General features: G+C 42.4%; 1 protein-coding gene across 13 annotated transcripts in view; it reads left to right on the top strand.

The window, feature by feature from the left end:
- The window catches only part of FGFR2 (fibroblast growth factor receptor 2), a 68222-nt gene that overhangs the window by 21279 nt on the left and 24895 nt on the right, over positions 1-22048 (top strand). For all 13 annotated transcript variants that reach the window (XM_015867446.2, XM_015867444.2, XM_015867443.2 and 10 more), the window contains 3 exons: positions 2951-3120; positions 8240-8363; positions 21398-21588. In XM_015867446.2, coding sequence (XP_015722932.1) covers positions 2951-3120; positions 8240-8363; positions 21398-21588 — 485 coding nt within the window. The remainder of the gene's footprint in view (positions 1-2950; positions 3121-8239; positions 8364-21397; positions 21589-22048) is intronic.

Raw genomic sequence — 22048 nt, 5'->3', positions numbered from 1 at the left:
GGTATGTGCTGGTATGCTACATTCGTTCTTTGTTTTAAGATGGATTTGCTCTCAAAACGAAAGCAGAAATGTGCTTTGCTGCCTTTTTTGTTTCCCTTAAATATGCTGGTGAGCTACCAATATGTGCTCCTGGTACCTGGTGAGAATGGCAGGGTGTCTTCTATGTTCTCTAACAGTGGTTTCAGCATGTGATGTCCGCATGTTTTTCCCAGAGTCCCCCAGTAATTCAGGAGGTCTACAGGGTTTGCTGATGTGAGGTTTGTGTGAGGGAAAGCTTTCCAAGCACAGCCCTTGCTCATATCCTGGATTTTCCCTCCCTTCCTCCATCTCTCCCTCCCACTGTGGCTGCTTTTCTTCATTCCTGCCAGCATCCTCCCAGCCTGTTCTCCGCTTCCATTTTTTCCATGGAATAAAGCATTTATTCCTTGTGCATTTCTTGTATGCAAAGATTATTTGGGCACTTTAGAGGAGATTTTTCAAGGATGTGGGAACAAGGGAATCGCATGCAAGACAACCATAGGATGAGCTGCACTATAATGCAGTACAAGCTGGTATTTGTATGGAATACTTTTAATAAAATTTGGCTGCATGAGGCAGCCTGGTTGTAGGATCTGCTCATTGATGGTTGAATGATGGCCTACTTGCATGCCTTGATCCTCAGCTGTGTCCCAGTGAGAGCTTCCTGTTGATCTGGGTGCAGGTTGCAGAGCATTGCTGCCTCAGAAGGATTGTGGAGGCTGAGCTTAGAGCTCCTACTTGCCCATGAGTGACTCCTGAGCCATCAGTGCTTTGGACACATGCAAGTGCATGGGATGGATATGACAAGCAGGTTGCGGCAGAGCTTCTGAGTCAGAGGTGCCTATTTAGGGCATAGAATCAATTAATGGTTTGGGTTGGAGAGGCTTTAAAGGCCACCTAGTTACAAGCCCCTGCAGGGCAGGGACACCACCAGGCTGCCCAAAGCACCATCCAACCTGGCCTTGAACACTCCCAGGAATTGGAACATCCATTGCTTCCCTAAATCTACCCTCTTATAGTGTAAAGTCATTACCCCATGTCCTGTCACCGTATGCACTGCTGAAGAGTCCCTCCTCATCTTTCCTGTAGATCCCTTTAGGTGCTGGAAAGCCACAATGAAGTCATGCTGCAGCCCTCTCCTAGCTGAACAAGCCCAGCTCCCTCAACCTTTCTCCATAGGCGGGGTGCTCCATCCCTCTGATCAGCCTCATGGCCTCCTCTGGACCCTTTCCAACAGCTCCATGTCTTTTGTGCTGGGCTCTGAGATGGCAGTACAACCAGTTAGGATTGTTGAGGACCTGACCTGCTACAGTTCACTATGTGGATATTATGACCTGACGTTGCCCTGTGGGATGTATTTACCCATCCAGAGAAAATATCCTTGTAACTTATCAGCACCAACCTGTAATTCTGCCCTTGCCGCATACAGACCTAATGTAATTTGGTCTTTGCACGTATGTCATTCCTTTGGTTGGCTTTGTTTAAACTCTTCTGTTGGTTTAATGTGATCCTGGTTTTAGCAAATAACATTAGCAGTAATTTTCCTTGCACTTCTAATTCACTTTAGCCCGTGTAACAATTTCTTAGCCTGCTAGTTAGATTTGCAATAGTTACCTGATTTTATGTTTTGATTACATGCACAAATTTGCTTTGCTTTTCTACTTCATTAGTTTTAACTCTAATTGCCACTTCAGGCAAAAGAGGAAAAAAAAACCCCAACACAACCACCCCCCCCCCCAACACTTATCGTTCTTAGCATCATTTTAAGACTTGCTTTTGGAATGTTTTCTTTATACAGAAAGAGATGTTGTTAAAGGATTTATTTCTGTATTTTCTATCCAGCTGTATTTTTATTTAGGGAGGGGGGTGGCAGGATTTCTGAGTTTACACTGATTGTAAGAGCTGCTATAAATATTTGAGGAACGGAAGAGTTTATTTATAGTGGACCGTAAGGCTGCTAATGAAGGAAATGAAACAGGGCCGAGAGAAATAGAGTTCTTTTTCTGGACCCCTCTAGTCCTCAAAATTCCACACTAATCTGATTTGCTTCGGGAAAATGCCATTGTAAACTAAATTAATGTTTCCTAGTGTTATACAGATCTTGAATACTTGACTTTCTTTTCAGCTGTAATGGGGATATGACCAAAGCAATGTTGGGAAAGCACTGTAGCCAAAGTGGAACATGGGTCCAGAGCATGGGCTGATCTTGGGTGTCTTGGGTAAAAATGTATTGGTTAGGAGAAGATGGGCAGATGGGTGTTACGTTGTGCTGTGTTTGCCATTCCAGTATGTGACAGGATTGATGTTTCGGACAAAAGAGGCATTTTTCATGCTTCTCTATGCTGGTGGGCACTAAATGATAAACTCTGTTGTTGAGTTTTGCTGATCCACGCTCTACTTTGGCTAAGTTTTTGGGTATTTGTTCCATTTGCAGATGGATTTTAATGGCATCTCAACGGCGCAGTCAGCTTTGCCATGTTGCTCTGCAAGCTTTCACAGGTTCTAGGCAGATAGTTGTGTTTATCCCCCTTTAGATGGGGAGAAGATTTAGGTCCAGGTTTCAAACAGTTCTGCCTTTGTCCAGCTTCTTACTTAACTGGGGTTTGCTGACTACTTGAAGTAACTCAGTTGGGGATCATGATCAGTGGAATCTGCTGAAAGCTTGGTCCCTCTGCCTTACTCAGTGTCCACAAAGCAAGGAATATCTGTGGTTAATTATTGGAATTTTCTCATAAATCATGTATTCAAGGCTGCAGACTGAGCTGTTTGCGAAACTCTGATCACCGCTTGCAGCAGATGATTTCCAGTCCTGTACCCTTCCTAGAACATGCTGTCCCCACTAAAACAAATGCAGATTCCATCCATGGAAGGGGCTGGAAAGGGAGGTTGGGTGCCAAGCATTGACGTTTCTGGATGTTTCTCCTTGCAACAGGGGCGCCCTATTGGACACACACAGACAAAATGGAGAAAAGGTTACATGCAGTCCCAGCAGCAAACACTGTCAAGTTTCGTTGCCCAGCTATGGGAAACCCAACACCAACCATGAGATGGCTGAAAAATGGGAAAGAGTTCAAACAAGAACATCGTATTGGCGGCTATAAGGTAAGATCTCATTAAGTTATTTTGCAGTTTCTGTTCTTGACCAATACTGAATAATAAACCACCACGACAACTTGCTGAAGCCAACAGAGGATCTTTCAATGGGCTCGGTTCAAATTTAGAAGCAAAAAAATAATGTTTTCTCTGTGGTGGCTTCGTTGGCTGTTACTGAGCTTTAATTCTAGTTCTATTTTTCCTAACATTCAATACCAGTGCAATTAAAGTTTGATTATAAAGACTTATTTGGAAAACTAACGACTGACACTGCGGAATGCAGTAAGATCTGAAGATTTTGCTTCGTTCTTTTTCACCTGGATTGCTAAAGCCATGACTATCCACAGTGGGGATTATAGGCAGTTTGAGAACACAAGGGTCGGAAGTCAAGAGTTATTATTTTCTATAGAGTTTATGGTCTGTGAAACTGAAATGGGAAGCAGAATTTGAGGGAAAGTAACAACAATTACTTGGGAGGGCTTGTTTGAATTTTAAATAGCTTCAGATTAGATGTCTCATTCGAAGCTGGTGGTTACTGATTATGAGAGCAGTCTGGGAAGGCCAGCTTGTTCTCTGGCTTAGTGCACGGACCTTTAACCTCCAGGTATCTGCCGTATCTGCCTGGGTCAGGTCAGAAGTCAGAATGGGGTCATCTTATCCCAGGGAATGGGCGCTCAAGGCTTGGATGCCAGGTTGAGTTCATGCATGTGCTGTGCTGTCCTATGCCAGATTTCTGAGCCATCCTAATCTCTGTTATGGCCTTTCTGACTGTGCTCCTGTTATGAGCTACGGGATGAGAAGTTTCTGAGTTTGGCTCACTTTTTGTCTCATGGTTGTAAGCTGCAGTGTACTGCTGAGGAGCCCAGAGCAACCTGCAGCCTTCGCTTCACGGTCCAGGTGCTGAGCTTTGCGGTGCCTGCATGGAGCGAGCGTCGGTGTTGCTTTGTGTGCTGTTGACTCGGATCCTGCTCATTGCAGAGTGTTTTCCGGTGCAGAGGAGGACAAGCCGTAGTCTCCTTTCCTCTCTAACCAGACTTACTGTAGAAAGTGTCAGTTTTTCCAACGTTTGTGTTAGCAGAGAGCGAAGCCCAGAAAATCTCCCTGCGCGAGCACTAATTATCCAAGTAGACTTTTCCATCTATTTGCTTACACCATAAATTGCTGTGTCTTATGAGTGTACACCTGGCAGCACCTTCGGCCTTTCATAATACTATGGAGTGTTAACGAATTGGCTACAATTCAGTGGTTTTCACCTTTCTCACAGTGCTTATTTAAAAAAAAAATAAAAATAAAATCCAATTAAAAAAAAACACCTTAATCCTGTCTTGGAAAATAACAGTAACCACTTCAGTACAGACTGAGATGTTGTTTGAACACTCTGCATCTCATGAAGGGGAAATTCAGGTATCATGCTTGAAAACCATGAAGGGAAGTTGGTGGCTTGTCAGATAACCTTCTGCTTCAGGAGTGGTCTGTAGAGGGTTGAATCCCCCTCTGCTGCTGCTGGCTTGGGTGAGAGACCCATGTGAGCTCATTCCTGCTTACTGTAGGCACATATAAAGTGGCACAAATTAAATTTTTGGTCATGTATATTAAATGTGTACAATTTCCTAGGTATGTATGTGCTCTGGAAAGAAACTACAGATGCCTATTTCTAAAGCCAGCTGGATAAGTGAAGTCTATGCCTTCTATAATTCTAAATCATAAAACTTCTTACATCTCTTCAGTGTAAAGGGGAAAAAAAAAGGAGGGCACGCAGCTGTGGGTTTCAGGCTTTCTTCTTGCTCATAAATACACCACCTTTAAAATGATCTGGAAGCATTTACTTATCGTTGTCATTCTGCTTACCAAGTCCAAGTATATTCCGGATTCTTTTGGTGTTTTGAAGTAGCGGTGGAAACATTTTCAATGGGTGATTCCTAAAGAATGAGGTCTCCAGAACTGCTGGACACTGTGTCCGTTATTTGTTGGAGAGGCTGAGCCCACAGTATTTCTTGTACACCGGCTTCTCTTTAGCATAGGCATTGCAAAATATAAAGTGCTTCTGCCATAAATCTTCATGCACAAAAATACTTTGTGCAAATAGAATAGCATGAACCAAGAGTGGCCATATCTGCCATGACCAGTTGACTTAATGCTCCCTTTTTAAAGGGGCTTTAAGAACAAAGAAAGGGAAGGAAGAAGTGAAGTTCTCCAGTAATCCTCCAGCTGCCTCTCTCCTGCTGCTTTGAGCCACCATATCTCTTCTTTGTATGCTGTGTATCTCGATCAGATAGCAGCCTGTAGCACTTTGTCCCTCCGACTGGGGAATGCCTTGAGTCAATTTACATTCAGGCAGGCTAGCAGAAGGGTGTATGCACTGGTCAAGATAGCTCCCAGTGCAAAATTCCTCCACCATGACTAATTCTGGGTGGTGAAATTCTAAATTGACCCTTCGGTTTTTCAGAGCATACCTGCAGTAAGGAAAAGAGGATTGGTTACTAAATTTCTAAGCACCTTTTTATTTTAAATGCCTCCTCCTCGTGTGTTTTAGGGTATTTTATGGTATTTTTAGACTGAATGCTCTAAACCCTCTTTGTGAGAATACAGCAACCTTTGCATTTCTATACACCACCCGGAAAGTAAATGTACTTCTATCAGTGGGCACTGTTTAACTATTAACAGGTGTGTGTTTTCACATATGTCTTTTGATAAGCTCCATCTCTACAGTGGTCTTTTCTACATTTAAATTCAACATTGTGCGTATAGAGTAAAGGAAAGAATTAAACAATTGTCCACAATTATTGCATATGCAAAAAGCAAGGTATTTCTGTAACAATCTCCTTTCCCATTACATTTTGATTCCAGTTAGGTTTGCTCAGCAGCAAGCTATGTTTAAGAGATAGCTGTGTATATTTCATGTTGGTGATGTAGTTTAAAAATGGGTGTAGTTTTAAAGATGGGTGTCCCATCCCTGGAGGTGCCCAAAGCCATGGACGGGGCACTGGCCAGCTTGAGCTGCCCCTATGGTATGAGGCTGGAACAGGTTGGGCTTTAGTGCATCTTCCAACACAAGTCACTGTATGACTCAGAATGAGGGGTTCAAGTTTGGGAGTCTTTGTTGGGAGAAGCTGCCCTCATCCCTGGCAGATGCATTCAGCTGGGCTTTGCAGTGCTGCCCTTGTAAACAGAAAGCAATCAGCCAAAGCCAAATCTAGCTGAATCCAGATTCACAACGTAAATCTAGTAGTACGATAATCTGTCACAAATGCTTTGGGCTTTCACAGCAGTTGTTTAGCTTAAACTAAAGAGACATCACTTGCAACTCATTGGATTTGCTGAATTACTACTTACTGGTGTTGCAAAAAGGGAAATCATGCAAACAGTTTCTAATATTTCCATGTAATGTATGGAGTTGCTAAAAGTGAGGTACTTTCTTATTGAATGCTACTCAATTTCTTGTGTTTTCCCATCAGTTAATTACTTACAGCTTGTTATCTTTTTTTTTCTTTTCACTTTCCTGGGAATCTGTTGTGTCCTTTCTGTTTTGTGATCAAACAAGTTAAAAACACTTGTTCTAATTCTGACCCAGTTAATTTTGGTCATCTCACCCAGAACAGCCCATAAATCAGTAAAATACTGATTTACCAGTGTTCTACAATAAGTCTTTCTAAGCAAACACTGACTTAGTATTCTGTTATCCCCTTACTCAATCAATGAATTGTTTCTATCCTGTTAAACTTATCTCTAAGCTCCTGATGCTGCGGGGGGGGGGGGGGGGAGAAACAAACAACCCACCACCAATAGATTGTTTTGATGCATAGCACCAAAAGGGGGAGCTGGGGAGAGGGGCTGTGATTTTGGACTGGAGGTCTTGTGGTCTTGTTAGCACACACCAAACAGTGGCACTATTAGCATCCATGCCCTTCACCAGCTGCTGAGGGTTCACCTGCATTTTATTTCCTTTTCCAAGCCCACATGGCCAGTCAGGGCTTCTAAGCTTTGGACTGAAGGCATTTTTACTTACATTGCTGGCAGCAGCCCTGAGCAGCCCCTTCCTGCTCAGTAAGGACCTACAGAGCAGCAGAGCAAGGAGCAGAGTTTCATGAACGTGTAGTTACTGGAAGTGCTGCTGATGGTCAATAAATTTTTCTGGTGTGCTGTACTGAGTTACTGCTTTCAATTTGGATGATTAAAATTACTGTACCAGACTGTGTTTGATTCTATTTGCTAAAACATGTACTTTGTGGTTTAAAAGCTGTATATCACAGCTATGTGATGTTAAGGTTTGTGAGCACTTTGTCAAAAGGGTGATTCTGAAACAAGGGAGTAATGGATGGCCAGCAAGAGGTCATTTTGGGCCCTAATTTATGATGCAGAGAATATATGTATGTACAAGATGGCTCTATATCCTTCTAGTATTGGGCCGGATCCTATTTTCTGTGAGACCATTGCCAGCATTCCTTTTGCATTCTAATGGGAACAGCACCAGCACCTTTAATGCATCGTGCCTAAGGATTGTATGGAATAAATGTGTGTCTTTATGTTCTGTTTCAGTGAGGGTTCTCTTATCAGGCATTTTTGGGGGATGTGCCACCATTTCTTCCAGCTGTGGTACCCTATAGCTTTAGATGTGATTCCTTGTGTCTCTGGGAGGCAGCCCAGGCACTGCCCTTCTGCACTTTGTTTCTCTGAAACGCTGGCTGTGTAATTGAGCTATCAGTGCACAACACAGACCTGGATGTTAGGGGATCAAATCCATCCCGTGTTGCTCATGAGTAGTTAATATTATCAGATGATTGTTTGGAGACAGATGGGTAATATCTGGAGGGTGTGAATTCGTGTTGGAGTAGATTGAGAGGTAAGCCTGGTAAGACAACTGCTGCTAATTGGTGCCGTTGTTTTAAGTCTGATAGAACTAGATGTGCACTGAAGGCTGAAGTGCTCAAATTAGGGCTGAGGGTATGTTTATAACGGAGTACATGAAAGCTTCTAGTGCTGCAGCCATGCATGAATTAAGTATTTCAAAGTCCCGATGAACACAGGGGAGACCAATTTTGAACACAGACTATAAAAGATTGTGGAACAGTTGTTTTGGAGAGGGATGCTGTACTGGGGAAGTTCTCAGTTTCTGTTTACAACCCTCCAGGTCCGCAACCAGCACTGGAGTCTCATCATGGAAAGCGTAGTCCCATCTGACAAAGGAAATTACACGTGCATCGTGGAAAACCAGTATGGCTCCATCAACCACACTTACCATCTCGATGTTGTCGGTAAGTAATGCTCTGTCAAACACATAAGGACGCTGTTGATTAATGACCAAGTTTCTCTAAAAGAAACCATTTAGAACGAAGCTGATAGATTTTACTGAATTCTGATGATAATTTCATGGTATTTGGAAGATAAGAATTCACTGCATAAATGACTCCTTTGTATCTTGTTATCTGTCTCAATTGTGTCTATGGGACTAATCTACCTATATCTTGGCAAAGCTGAAGTATCTGTGCAAGGAAGCTCTTGGTAATTGCATGTTGCTGCAATACACCTACAAGCTTACCATAAAGAGTGAAGAATAAATACTAATGCAGTTTTAAGTACTAGTGTTACAATTGAATTTTTTGCTGGTACAACTAATATTAGTACAAATTTTGTGCTGATACACCCTTGGTGATCAGCCTTGGATGGGTGTGGAATAGCTGTATTGAATCTGTAGAGGTTTCTATACAAAATAATCAGTTTGGCTGTTACAGCAGGACATGGTAGTGGTACCTTTGGAGGTCTGAACCTCTGTGTCTGAGGTATGCATGAATGGGCTTTGCTCTCCCCAGCTCACGGGGCCATTTGAGTGTTGTAAGCTCTGGAATTAAACTAATTTCAGTCTGAACTGACATTAAAAATGAATGTTATTATTAAGCTATTTCTGGCTGATGACTGGCAGCTCAACTTGTTTTCTGTAGTGAATCTTAATATAAGTTTCAGTGTGTTTGGCCAGAGCAGGAGAAAGTTTTCATTTCCCTGTCTGTTGATTATTTTTACATGAATAAAAGTGCATCCCTTGCATTGTTTAGGACCACTGGAATCTACAGAAACCCCCGGATCTGAAGGTTTAGCCTTCATGCAGCAGGGGAGGAAGAAGGGAATTTTGTGATGAGGGTGCTGTCAGTCTAAAGCCACTATACAGTGTATAGAGCCTGAAGCCTCTATACAGTGAACCAAGTGGCTGACAAAGCCATTTTTACCTGAATGCTTGTTTGGACACCATTTGCTGAGAGTGCAGCGTGGCTGCCGATGCAGGCAATGCATGGTGCCCTGCATGGTGCTCACCCTGCCTGGCCTTACAAGTGGCCAGGATGAGCACCTGGGGACTTTTGGAGGTTCTGTAGAAATTATTTAGCTATTTTGGGGAATCTAGATTGGATCAACTTTGTTTTTGCTTCAAGCTGTATAAGAGGAAAGAAACCTCTTTTGCAATACTGGAATTTTTCCTTGTTCAAAAGAAACTGATCAAAAATTCCCCTTCTTTCCCCTGTTCCTTTTCCTCATTGCTACCCAGCCTGGTGTGCTTCAAGGTGACCATAAATTTCTTCACCCTTTTCTTGCTAGCAAATGTGTTCATGGATGATGCAGTCACTTGAGCAAATATTTGTCAGAAGCCGTCTCACCTCCTCTCTCCCTTTAAGCTTTTTGAATGGCTTACATGGACGAATATTGTGCAGGCGTTTATTTTTCCTGGCAGTAAATTATAGTGACTTGTGTGAATGAGTGGAATGGCAATAAGGATGATGTCACTTAGTGAAATGTCTATTCCTTTCCTATACATAGGTAGAAACGTTAGTAGTGAGGTCAAGTTCTTCAGAAGTGACTGCTGACATGGGGTGTTGGGGTATGCAACTTTTTGCATTTGAAAGGGTATCACTGTTAGTTGAATTTGAAGACATACGTATAGAACTACATACCCTAAGATAACTAATACTGTGTGTTGAATTTACTCAGTCTCTCAAGAGATTCTACACTGGGGCTTTAAGCTGAAAGGGGCATTGATGCTGGAGAGCTCAGCCATTTCTGTGTTGCTGAAAGCTTGTGATAATTGTGGAGGTTGGGCAAGAAACTGTTGAAGCAGTAAATTACAACAGGCCAGAAGGGGAAACTCTGACAGTTTTCTAGTTAAGACAGTTCTACGGAAGTTAATTTTCTGTATTATTAATATATATTTTTTCTTTTTTTCTTTTTTTTCCTCTTTATTTCTTTTAGAGGAGTTTTTCATTCCCATAGAGCTGTAGAGAGTTATGGGTGTTTGTTTAGAGGCTATTGCACATGTAGACAACATCTTACAAGCTTCAGGTCATAATTTTAGGCCAGGTTGTATGTGGAAAACTGTCAGTTGAAAGCCTCTGAAATTGCTTTTCCTACATGGTTTAACTGATTCCAGAGTTGATTAAGTGTAAGTAATAGCAAATGGTATTAAACATGGTAATGTATTATATGAACACAAGAGTCTGACTATATGGAGTAACGTAGAGAACACTCTGATTATGTCACAGATTTGGGAAGTATCCCAGCAAAAATGCTGCCAAGTAGTGACACAATGCTTGTTAGGAATATCCAGTATGACTTGATGCCAATAATTTTCCAAACCTTGAACTCTTTTGACAATTAAAAGCCTGGAGCCAGCAGGGCTGAGAAGTTTTTCAGTGCAAATGTAGGTGTGAATTATTCTCGTTTTTACCTTGTAATTACTTGCAAGAACCCTTTTAAAACAGTCAACTCGGCTCAGATGGTCTTGTTCAAATTTACAAACTTGGCAGAGCACTTGGACTGGATTTTTTTACAATACGAGTTAGAAAATACTGAAAAATAAAGCAGCGAATTGTCGGCAGCCTCTCTGTGCAACACCAAATACTTGTCCACATTGACAACGTTAGGGGGAAACCATGCAGTGAAGCTGGGCAGGGTGTTCTGCGCTGAACGAGGTCATTCTTAAAGTGTTTGGGACACCCTCAAGGGCCCCCTGCTCCTCGCCCTTCCTGTCTCCAGGCTGGGACTTAGGGCTGCAGCTGTGCTGATGGCATCAGTGGCTAACAGTGACCATGCAAAATGCTGTTGGAAAGGAAGAGGAGCAGTCTCCAGCTATTTATTGGAGTGCAACCCAGAGGCTTCAATTAATATCAGCTATTTGTTGCCCAGAGCAGCATGCCAGCACGCAGTAATTGCTTACAACCTAAATGCAGACTGGGAATGTCACTGTCTGTTTTATAGATGTGAAAACCAGCTGTGGAGCAATGAAATTTCTTGCCCTGGGTCACACAGGAAGCTGGTGGCAGAACAAAAATGAAGGCTGATACTCAAATCCAACACCTCAATTAAAAGAATGTACTTTCCCTTGTACAGTTGAGCCCATCAGCTGCTTTCTACATGCAGCTCAGGTGCCTTTCTATTCTTTTGTGTTTAATGGCAGGTTGAAGCTCACAGTTTTATAGTAAGCTTGCTAATAGACTCCCTTCTCTTTAAACATATATAAAGTCATAAGGTCTTAAGGGAGAATGCTTGAAAACTGTGGCTTTCACCTCTGAGTTGTATTGTAGTGAATCCAGGTTGTAGAAAGCAACATGGGAATGCAGCCACTGAGACTCGTACATAATTAGATCACTGTTGGATTGCAATTATCGTTGGAGTGCAATTTCAGCAGCAGCAGTTCTGCTTAAGCGTGGAAGTAACTAATTGAATTTATATTTTAACAGCAGAGAAGGCTTAGTCTGTACCGTGCATAGTGCAGGTAGCCATTTCTGTCCTATTTAATGTCATCATCCAGGGAAACAAACCTCGTTTTGCTTTCAGATGAAGCTCTACACATTACCTCATTTACGGGGTCTTACAAGCAGCTGCCATGGCACGACACATCTCCCAAGAATGTGGAGTAAGAAGACCCTGCTGTTTACTATTAAAGTGAACATAACTGGTCACAAATGTGCATTTATATGTTTAAAAGTCCTTTTGCAACAAGTTTAACTTTACCTTGAGCTTCTAGTTTGCATGCTAGCCACACCTTTGGCTCACATCATTAGGGAATGAGGTCTAGAGGTATTTCAGGTGGCTCTCAGCTTAAACCTCGTGCCCCAGAAATTCTATATATGAGTGTCTGTACCAATGGTTGTGCAGAAAGGTGCTTGTATTCTGAACCCTTGGAGGTTTAGGGGGCGTCGAGGTGAGTTTTACTCATGCTTTTTACAGCGTGTTATTAAACAAACAAAATCTCATTAAAATGGAATCTTCTTTTTGCTCTTGATGCGTGTTCATTGTTTATATTTCCTTTTGTTTAGGCACAAGAAAAGAAAAAAAAAAGCCTTTGCTTTTGTTTCTGGTTGGCTTTATTTTTGGGTTTTCCTGTGCTCTTCCAGTCTCTTGCTGTGAGCGTGGAACGGACATGGTTTTTTCTTTAACGACATGTTTCCACTTTGCCATTCCTGAATGCATTAAAACATATGCCTTGTGATTTGTTTTCACCAAGGCTTGTTTTGTCCAAATGAAATTCAGCGTTAGTTTGACATGACAACAGAATGTTCCTTAATTTCCAAAGAATTATTTTTAGCAGCCAGGTTACATACAGAAAGAACTGACAGCAGCTGAATTGAATGCGTGACTCCTGAGTCGCATTACTCTTGCCTAGAAGGAGTTAAATGTAGGTATCGTGACCAAGCCCAAACTTGTGCTTCTGGCAGCTGGATTTGTAGTTGTTGATGCTCCTGGTGTGGACAAGCTTTGGCTTGACGTCCTCACCCAAGTGCCTGCGGCCTGTGGCGTGATGAGACTGGCTGCAAGCATGCAGGTCTCCCTGCTGATGCCTGCCCCCAGGTGTTTGGTTAGGTCGAGAGGGAAGAAGACTTTATTTTGTGCACTGATAAGGCTGAGTGTGGACTTTACACCTGGCACTTGACTTTTGGCAAGGTGTGCATACCTGAGAAGAAATTACACAGTTCAGTGCTGGAGGCTGTGCAGTTTGCTTCCAAAAACAAAGGCTGCTGTGTGATGGTTTAGCTGAAGGAAAAGGAAGGCTTAGGGGTCCCTCTCTTCTTTCTTAATAAGGCAAAAAATATTCCCAAACCCTAGTTTTATAGCACTAAAGCTTCTGATTTCATTGGGGTAGTCTGGCTAAATTACATTTTATGGACAAATACTAGTGTCATTACTTCATCTGCTGGGTGAATGCTGTATTTGTCATGTTTGGAGTCCTTCCTGCAGAGCGTGCTGGGGGAGGACCAGTCTCCCTGTCCCACTTTCTGTCTTATTACAGCCCCAAGGCAGGCATTTCTCTCTTCCTTTTGATGAATGATGAACAGGATATTGTTTCAGCCCTTTTATTATCATTTTTAATTGTGCCTTCCTAATTCGTGCAGTATCACACTTGTGGAAATACAAGGAGGAATTTGCAGGAGTTGCCCGAAGATGCTAAGCAGACTGTTGTGTTGTTCATTGTGCAGTAGGCACGCGTTGAGAGCCATGTCTGTGCCTGCAGATTATCCCACAGCCACAGATTTTAGCTGGGAAGCTCACCCTTGGGGGTGAGTGTTTTCCAGGGATAAGAGCATCATGGATTTTTGGGGATCAAACTAGGATTAAAAGAGAGGTAGAGGTGGTGGAAGTAGACAGGGATGGCTCTGAACAGTGGGTCGGAGTGGTTAGATGTCAGGGGTTGTATGTGGCTGTAGCAAGGCGAGGTTGAGGGCAGCGGGGCTGGGAACATGCTCCAGTATAAGGGTGTGGGGTCTTTTGAGAGGTTTACAGTGCAGGAAAGAAAAGACCTTGAGGGACAGGTACTGGAGCGAGGTAAGAGAGTGAGACATCTATGAGTACTGTAGTGTGGACAGATCACTGAGATGTGGCATTCTGTATTAGAGGAAAGATTATCGTGACAGCTTTGGTGTGGGTGTCCTCTCACTGCTTTGCCAACCTCTGTGTAACTTGGAATCTAGAGGTGGCTGTATTTTATGAGTTTTCTGGGTTTCAATTAATTTGGTCATTGTTGGATTACTCCCGTTCCCATGGTGCAGCTTCAGCAGCAGTTGCTCCATTTAAACATAAAAACGAAGTGATGTATAATTTAATTATGATGTAAAAGCCACATTAAAAATAGTAGTTTATTAAATGCCTTTGGATGTTGAACTACTCTGTAAATGTAAAATGTTATGATTATTATTTCATATTACTATTTAAAAGGTTGCATGAATATGCTTAAATTTGACTGTGTTCATGGAAGGAAAAACATAGATACTGTCAGACTATGAATAACAAACTCAATACTGACCAGTTTTTGCCATTTTTACAAGGTGCTTATAGCTTACAATCACTGCTGTAAAGTAGCTGATCAAAGCAATTGATTGTAATTTGTTCATGTGTATTGACAAGTTAATACATGTCTATTCATTCACTGTGAACATCTGATAGATGTCTTATCTAGGTAGAGGTCTTATGTGAGAGAGATGGTATTTGGATGGCAAGCCTTGGATAGAGCCTGGTGGGAAGCTTTACCTAGTTCTGATTGTGATTTTTCTGCTCTTCTCATTGACAAGAACAGGCTTTGTGTCGAGCAACTCATTCAATCTTGTTGCAGTTTTCTCTTCCTCGGCTTGCTGCCATGTGGGAAGAGGTGTGCAGATGAGCTGATGTTATAAAGGTGTTAGGCAAAGATGAATTTTAGCTAGAGCGTATATAAGACCACAAGCTCTACTGTAGAGCCGTCCAAAGAGACAGATGGGAGAACATAAGTGGGAGCTTTGCCTGCTGTAATTACAGTGCCATTACTTCCAATTGGAGGTGAAGGTGGTGAAGCCAAGGACAAAGAGTTTGAATATATCTGATTCATTTCTGCAAAGATTTAAGAAGGCACTGCCTTGTACTTGTCTGATCTTAGCTACAAGGAGGGTTTAGGCAGCATGGGGAGGTTGGATGGAATGGTAAATGCTTTGCTGTGAGTAGGAGGCTGCCTGCTTTTGATGCTTGTGACAAAATGCAGAAAGAAATGCCTCACATTTATACCAAAAACTCCTGAATTAGAGAAGATTACAATGCACTTGTGGATGTCAACTGCTTCACTGCCCTCCCCACGGCCCAGTGCTGCTCTAGGCCACACAGGTTCCTATAGTGAGGACCAGGAGCCCTGACACCAGTCAGAGCTCCTGGCCACCTAGACCACCTCTCTGGGGAGCATAGAAGTGCTGATATGTGGAGACTCATGCTGCACAGGAATGCTGGACAACATGAGAACTTGTTGGCTAGTACCTATTGGTAAAAGGTGCCAAAATTTGCAAGGCATGATTTCATCAGCACTGGTAATGCTGGTCTGATCTGCCGGCTGTTCTGCTTGTCAGTCTGAAGGCTCCTGCTCTTTATCAAGTGCTCTTGCCAGGGATGGTCGTTATCTCTCAACATTTAATGACAGTGATCTGTTACTCCCTATAGCCTTAAAGCTTCTCATGGTCTTAGAGAGCTCGAGAAGGGAGTGTTGTCCCTGATGTGCTGTAGATGATACCTTGGTGTGCATGAATTGCCTCAGAGGTGGTGGTTTGAGGGGTGTGTATGTATGTACGTGTAAATGGAACATGACAGTTCAGCAGCACTTCTGAATTGGCTATAAACAACACGCAGTGCTTCATATTGTGCAGAAGGGAAACCAAACTGACATGCAGCTGGTAGAAGCTGCTCAGCTCCTGGCTCGCACATATACCATGTATGACATTAATTAGCAGAGGCATTTTGCCTGCACCTGCTCAGTTGTTTCTGATCTTCTGCAAGAGCAGCCAGCACCCAGCCTTACTCCTACACACCACTGAACAAATAGTGAGCCTAGCAGTGTTTGCCTTCCAGCTTTTCGCCCCCATAAGCAATTGCTTACTTCTGAGGAAGGGAAGTGAAGGTTTGGCTTGGCCTGTGTGTGTAGAAAGCTACCTTGAAGGAGGAAAATTCCTCTGGGAACTCTGACATCTGTTTGGTTAGACCCCTCCTATGCCGCTCCACCGAGGGGTATGGAAAGCAAGTGTAATTTCAAGGCAGATCCTTTGTATGAACTTGGATAAGACTGTATTTATAGGGAAACCTGAGTGGCAGTTCCTCATGCCTTGGCTGCCTCTGGAGCTCTCCTCAATGGGGCTCTCTAATTCAGAGAGCAATAATTAATCCAGCCTCTGAGTGCTTGTGGACTGGGGCCAGATTAGCAGTTTGTGTAGGTGGGATCTTTCATGAAGGACACTGACTGTTGTGTCACTCCTTCCAAACCAGTTCATTGACTGTCGGCCAGAGTAGGCTGTTCTACTGGTAGAGCTTTCCTCATTTAATGTGAGGGATTAAGCATTCATCTCTTAATGGTTGATATTTAGCCCAAACTGGTAGTGATTGCAGACTGTGGTCAGCCCAGTAAATGTCCTTACACACTGAAGTATTTCAGTCCATGTATATGATGGAAAAGGCTGTGCTTGATTTCTTTTATTTATTTTTTTTAAGGCCAAAGAGTCAGTCCTGCAAGTTTGAGGTGCTAAGCAAAAGCCGTGCAGCAAGGGCACATGATTACTGCCCAGCCTAAAGGACCGTAGGATGCTTTTAGAGACCTGTGATTTACAGATCATGAACATTTCTCAAAGCAACAGATGTTGCATGGTGACTGAATATACAGAATCTCTACTGATGTCTACGGATCTACAATGGATGCCACACTTAGAAGCATCGTTGTGAGCTCTCTGTAGCTTCACAGCATCAGCTGTCAGGATGGTTCCTTAGGATTCAGTAGTATTTCAAGACTGATGGTAAAGGCTCTGGTAAATGGGTTTGTCTAATGAAAAGCTTACTTCTAGTTTTATTTTCCCCTTTTAATTGAGGATCTCTCCACTGTCCCCAGAACTCTTGCATTTGCTATTCAGCTTTTATTTTCTTAGCTTACACTTAAATCACATGCTTGCAAGGAGAGGAAACAAGCACATTCAAAAGGAAAAAAATAAATAGTTTCCATTTTATTATTTTTTTCCTGAAATGAATCAAATGCCTCATCCAAAGCCCATTGAAATCCATGTCAGCTCTTCCCCTGACTTCAATGGGCTTTGGTTCTGGCTTTTAGCTCCCATGAAAGGTCCTGAACTGTCTGTCCTGGGGTGGCAGGGAGGTTTGGATAGACAATTGCCAGAGCTCTTCTCAGCCTTCAATACAGCCAGGTTGCTAAGGAGACTTGGCCTTTAGATGGGACCTGGAGCTCCCTGCTTCCGGGGTTATTGTCTCCTTTCCCTGCCACCACGCTCCAGGAGCGGCAGTGGCACTTCTTCATTCACAATAGGCTCTCTCTGGCCACTGGCACCAGCAAGCCCTGTCCTACATCTTCCTTCAGCTGGCATGCTCAGCAAGCAGCCTCTCTTCTGTGTTATTTCATTCTTGCACCTCCTAGATGCTAAGACCAGTGGGGAGATCTACCGATCTTCATCTCATGTTCTTGCATCATGATGTTCCTGCCTCTCACCCCTTAGATTTCCCTCTCTGTTAGTTGCTGTGGGTCAGCAAAAACACTGGGGGAGGTGAAGCCAAACACTGGAGAGAGGTGACCTTCTGTAGGAACCACCTGTCCAAGGGCCTTAAACTGCTGGAAGGGCCAGTTCTCAGGAGCTGCTTGGGAAGCATGCAGGCTGCAGCACTTGCTTCCAGGCTGGCTTCTCTGCACTGTTGGTGGCAGGATTTGCTCCTTGCCATCCATCCCCAGGTGTCCATTTGTGCCCACTTTTAGGAAACTTGGAATTTTCCAGCTACTTTACATTCTTTACAGTTTCCTGTCTTGGAGAAAGGCATTCTAAAGTTTTAACATTAACAGACTAAATGAGAGTCTCTTCTGAGCCATTGGACAGCTCTCTTTGCCTGTTGTCTTTTCTGATAGCAACTCTGTTTGCCAATAGATAAGCTATCAGATTGCTCAAGCAAATTTGAGCAGAAATGTTTAAGCCCTGGATACTTCTATGATGGTGTAGACTTGAGTTAGATGCTCGTAGCCTTGAATTTGATATTCCTTACAAGAACAACCAGTTTCACTGCTGTCTGTGGATAACTGTCTCCCCAAATGGAGCTGTTCACATTTTGAAGCAAAACAGCAAATTGGGGAAAACAATCTGGTGTCTTCTTTTTAAGGCGGGATCCAGAATTAAGCAAGCGTTCTCTTCCAGCCCAAGCCATTCTATGGGTGTATGAAAGATAACCTACAGAGATTTAGTTCAGTGATTTAGTTCAGAAAATATTCTTCATTTTTAAACATCCATTATGTTTTAGTAAAACCAGAAAAGTCTGTTCAAGCAAGCAGGGCATATCTATGAAAAAGCTTGTAGATCTATATGTAGTTGACTAAGTAACTAATATTTATGGTAGCAGAACTTGTATCTACTACTTTTTATGGTCTTCATAATGTAGTGTTTAGTATGCTTGAAGACAGCTAGTCTTTGGGGCAATCTTCTTGCTATAGCATAAACTGTTGACTTGTTTTTGAAAGGTTTGTGTTAGCAGTGAGAATGAAACACTAGATTTTAAGTAGCCAGATAGCAAAGATTTATTTCTTGAGGTTCTGCTTCAATTCAACAATGATGAACAAAAGGCCGTATTGAGACCAGCAGGGTAACAGAGTTGCAAGCTTGATTGCCAGCTTATTCGATATGAAAATGATGTTTGAGTGAAACAATTGGGGATATAGGGAGTCACTATAGTTTAGTGATGGTCCTACCTGTAATTAGTACATTACATAATGCCAGTTTCACCATCTTGTAAGATACTTGAGAAAGCATCTTTAACTCTTATGCTAGTATTTAATAAAAAAGAAAACACGATATTCCATATAATACTAGCATAGCCAGTTGTGTGAGTGGTGATAACTGCTTACAAATGTAAGGCTTGTGTTTTAAATGTGGAAAAGTGATGTGAGATTTATGAATATGGTTTGTGATGGTACCAAAAGCGAAATCCATAAATGTATGTAGTTTGCTGAGAAAGAGCAAAGACGGGATTACATCCTGGAGTGACTGTTTCCTAGCAATGGTACTGTACAGAATTTAGTCATTAGTGGAAGTTCCGTCTGCATATTGTTACTTTCCCCAACACACATGTCATTTCTTGTAGCCAATGGATTCCAGGATTGACATGAAATCCCTCTGAATGAGCATCATGATATTTATGGTCCTCTGTGTTTCTTGTTCCCTTCTACTGAGGCAGGGGAGCTGAATGAATACTAGACATGGCTCTGCATGTTGGAGGGTAACTGAAGTTTGGTTTTTAGCACACATACCCTCAGAGTAGAAACTTCACAAACGTTTTAGCTATACATATGCATACCTTCTTTAATTTTTTAAGGAATTCAGGGTAAGAATGTAAGAACTTTGCTTTTTCTGCTTTGCTTTTACTGCTTTGCTTGGCCTTTTCTGTTTTGGTAGAGGAAACGTTTGACAGTCATTGATAAAAGATTAAATCGTTGATGGTTATCGGGATAAACTAAACACATTTCGTGTGTTGGTGCTGCCATAGTGGGAACTTTTCCAAGATGTTTCAGGCCTCGTTCTCTGGTTTGTTTAAGGGCAGCGAGTAAGGTCACAAAGGAAATCAAACCCTGATGTGGAGAAATGAAACATGAGGCCTACTGACTTCTAAAAAACATTTTAAATAACATTCTCTAAGGTTTCATTTTATACCGAAGGCAGCTGTAATAAGTTTTAGAAGATGGTGTAAGGTTTCTATTAAAGAGAGATCTTGCTTGCTGTTTTTGTACCCAAATGAAGGAGCGAGGGAGATGGAATTAGAGCTTACTTAGGATAAGGTGAGAAACTTTAAAAGTTTTCTCTAGAAAGGACAGAATAGTAATTTGTGCAATCTACTGTAATGTACAAGTAAAAACACAAGGTTAAACCATTCCCGGGTCTTTTGAAAACGACGTACATAGCCATGGAATAATTTAATAACTGCAATACAAATGCACTTTTGCCACAAGTCAAATAAGACTGCTGCTTTGTAATGTGCTGCCAGCATAGCCTCAGTGAATAAATTCCCAGTAGATGTTTGCCGCATGCCAAATATATTGGACGGTATGAAAGATCCCATTGTTCCATGGGCATCATTATTTGCTGTTACACTCGCAATGTTTGCTTGTGAAACAGTTTATTGGAAACCAGTGTGTTTAAGAAGGAGCACTTGATTTGAAATTCAGTTGATTTGGCTCTTAACGCCAACAGCCTCTAAAAATAAATATTTAGATTTGCTCCTTTTTTCCTGGTCTTCGAAAGCATTCCTGGAGCACTGGATCTCAGGCAGTGATAAGCAGTGGGCTCTTCACTTGTGATTCATAGACTGAACCTGTGTGTAGGTCAGTATTAACTTTATATTCTTATGAAAAGAAATGCATAGAGTTAAGCTTTCATATGGGCTGTCCAGGGAAGTGGTGGAGTCACCAACACTGTAAACATTGTGTTAAGGGACGTGGTTTAGTGAGAGCTATTGGTGACAGGTGGATGGTTGGATGATCTTGTAGGTCTTTTCCAACATTGGTGATTCTGTGATTCTTCAAAGAAGGGAATGAGTTCCCACTTACAGAAGGGTGAGAGCTACACTGATCTGAAGGGTTGTTGTGCCCAGGCTCATGCCAAACTCATCAGCAAGGAGATCTGAGCAGCATTCAGGTTGGGCTTGGCAGTGGTGGTGGGAAATTGCTTCACCTCATAGCTGAGGAGAAGGCTCCATCGATCCTCAAAAGCAGGCTGGGAGCGCTGGCTGCAATGCCTTTCTGGATGCCCAGATGAAGCAGTGTGTTCAGCAATGCCAGCTCAATGAACATCATTTATGAAATGCTTAGGCTAGCCAATAAATAAGCAACTACATTAGCTCACATTGTAAACATACTGTTTTTTGTTTCCCCCGCCTCAGGTAGCTCAGTATTGGTTTGAGTCCTGCTCAGGATTACAAATTGGTATTTGTGCTGCTGTCTGAGTAGAGAGCGTTGCTGTAGTATTGATCAGAGTGTTCTGATGATGATATTTTACTTGTTTGTCTGCACTACGACAAATGCTTTTCGGCAAGGTTTCTCCCCTCCCCCCAAATAACTGTTCTTTACGTTACAAGTGTAGTGCTCAAGTCATCTCCTTTGAACTGTAGTTTTCATTATACGTTTTGGCTGCAGTGTTATTTCAGAGGAGTCAGCCAACAGGCTTACAGGGCTTTTTGGCTCGAGTTCACTTACGGTTTTCTTGGCAGTTTTGCTTATTTATGCATCTTTATTTCTCTCTCTTTCTCTTGCTCCTCGCCCTCCCCATTGGAACAGAGCGATCACCACACAGGCCCATCCTCCAAGCTGGCCTTCCAGCAAACGCCTCAGCTGTAGTCGGAGGTGATGTCGAGTTTGTCTGCAAAGTCTACAGTGATGCTCAGCCCCACATTCAGTGGATAAAACACGTAGAGAAGAATGGCAGCAAATACGGACCAGATGGACTGCCTTACCTTCAGGTTTTAAAGGTGAGGCGTTGCAGATGCTGCTACTGGTGGTGATGGCTTCTTTAAAGCCTTGCATTTATTTGATGTAAATCCAAAGGATTTTGAGAAAGGAACTTTTTTTTTTCTTCAGAAATTGGGATTATTTATTACAGATGAGAAGTCAGATAAACATTCAGTAGCCTGAATGCTAATTATGCAGCTTTTGATTTGATTGTTTTTGTGTGTTTTTTTTCTTTTGTTTTTGAGTTTTAAACTTCCTAGAAGCCCTTTATCTCTAAACGTTCCAGGCATGGCTCATTCAGAAAAGAACAAAAAACCCTCTTAAATAACTTCAGTGATGTTCCCTCACCCTGTTTGCTTCAAAGACTGTTCAGACACATGACACCTGTTGCCAAAAGTTGGTCGGAGGGTTGGGTTTTCTGGATGCTGAGCCTGTGAGGATGTCCATTTGTCCCCATTGTGATGTGGCATATTGGTGGCA

The sequence above is a fragment of the Coturnix japonica genome, chromosome 6, assembly GCF_001577835.2.
Source record: "Coturnix japonica isolate 7356 chromosome 6, Coturnix japonica 2.1, whole genome shotgun sequence".
In the NCBI taxonomy this organism is placed as follows: domain Eukaryota; kingdom Metazoa; phylum Chordata; class Aves; order Galliformes; family Phasianidae; genus Coturnix; species Coturnix japonica.
Note: the sequence above shows the minus strand (reverse complement) of the source record. Positions and strands in the feature narration are given on the sequence as shown.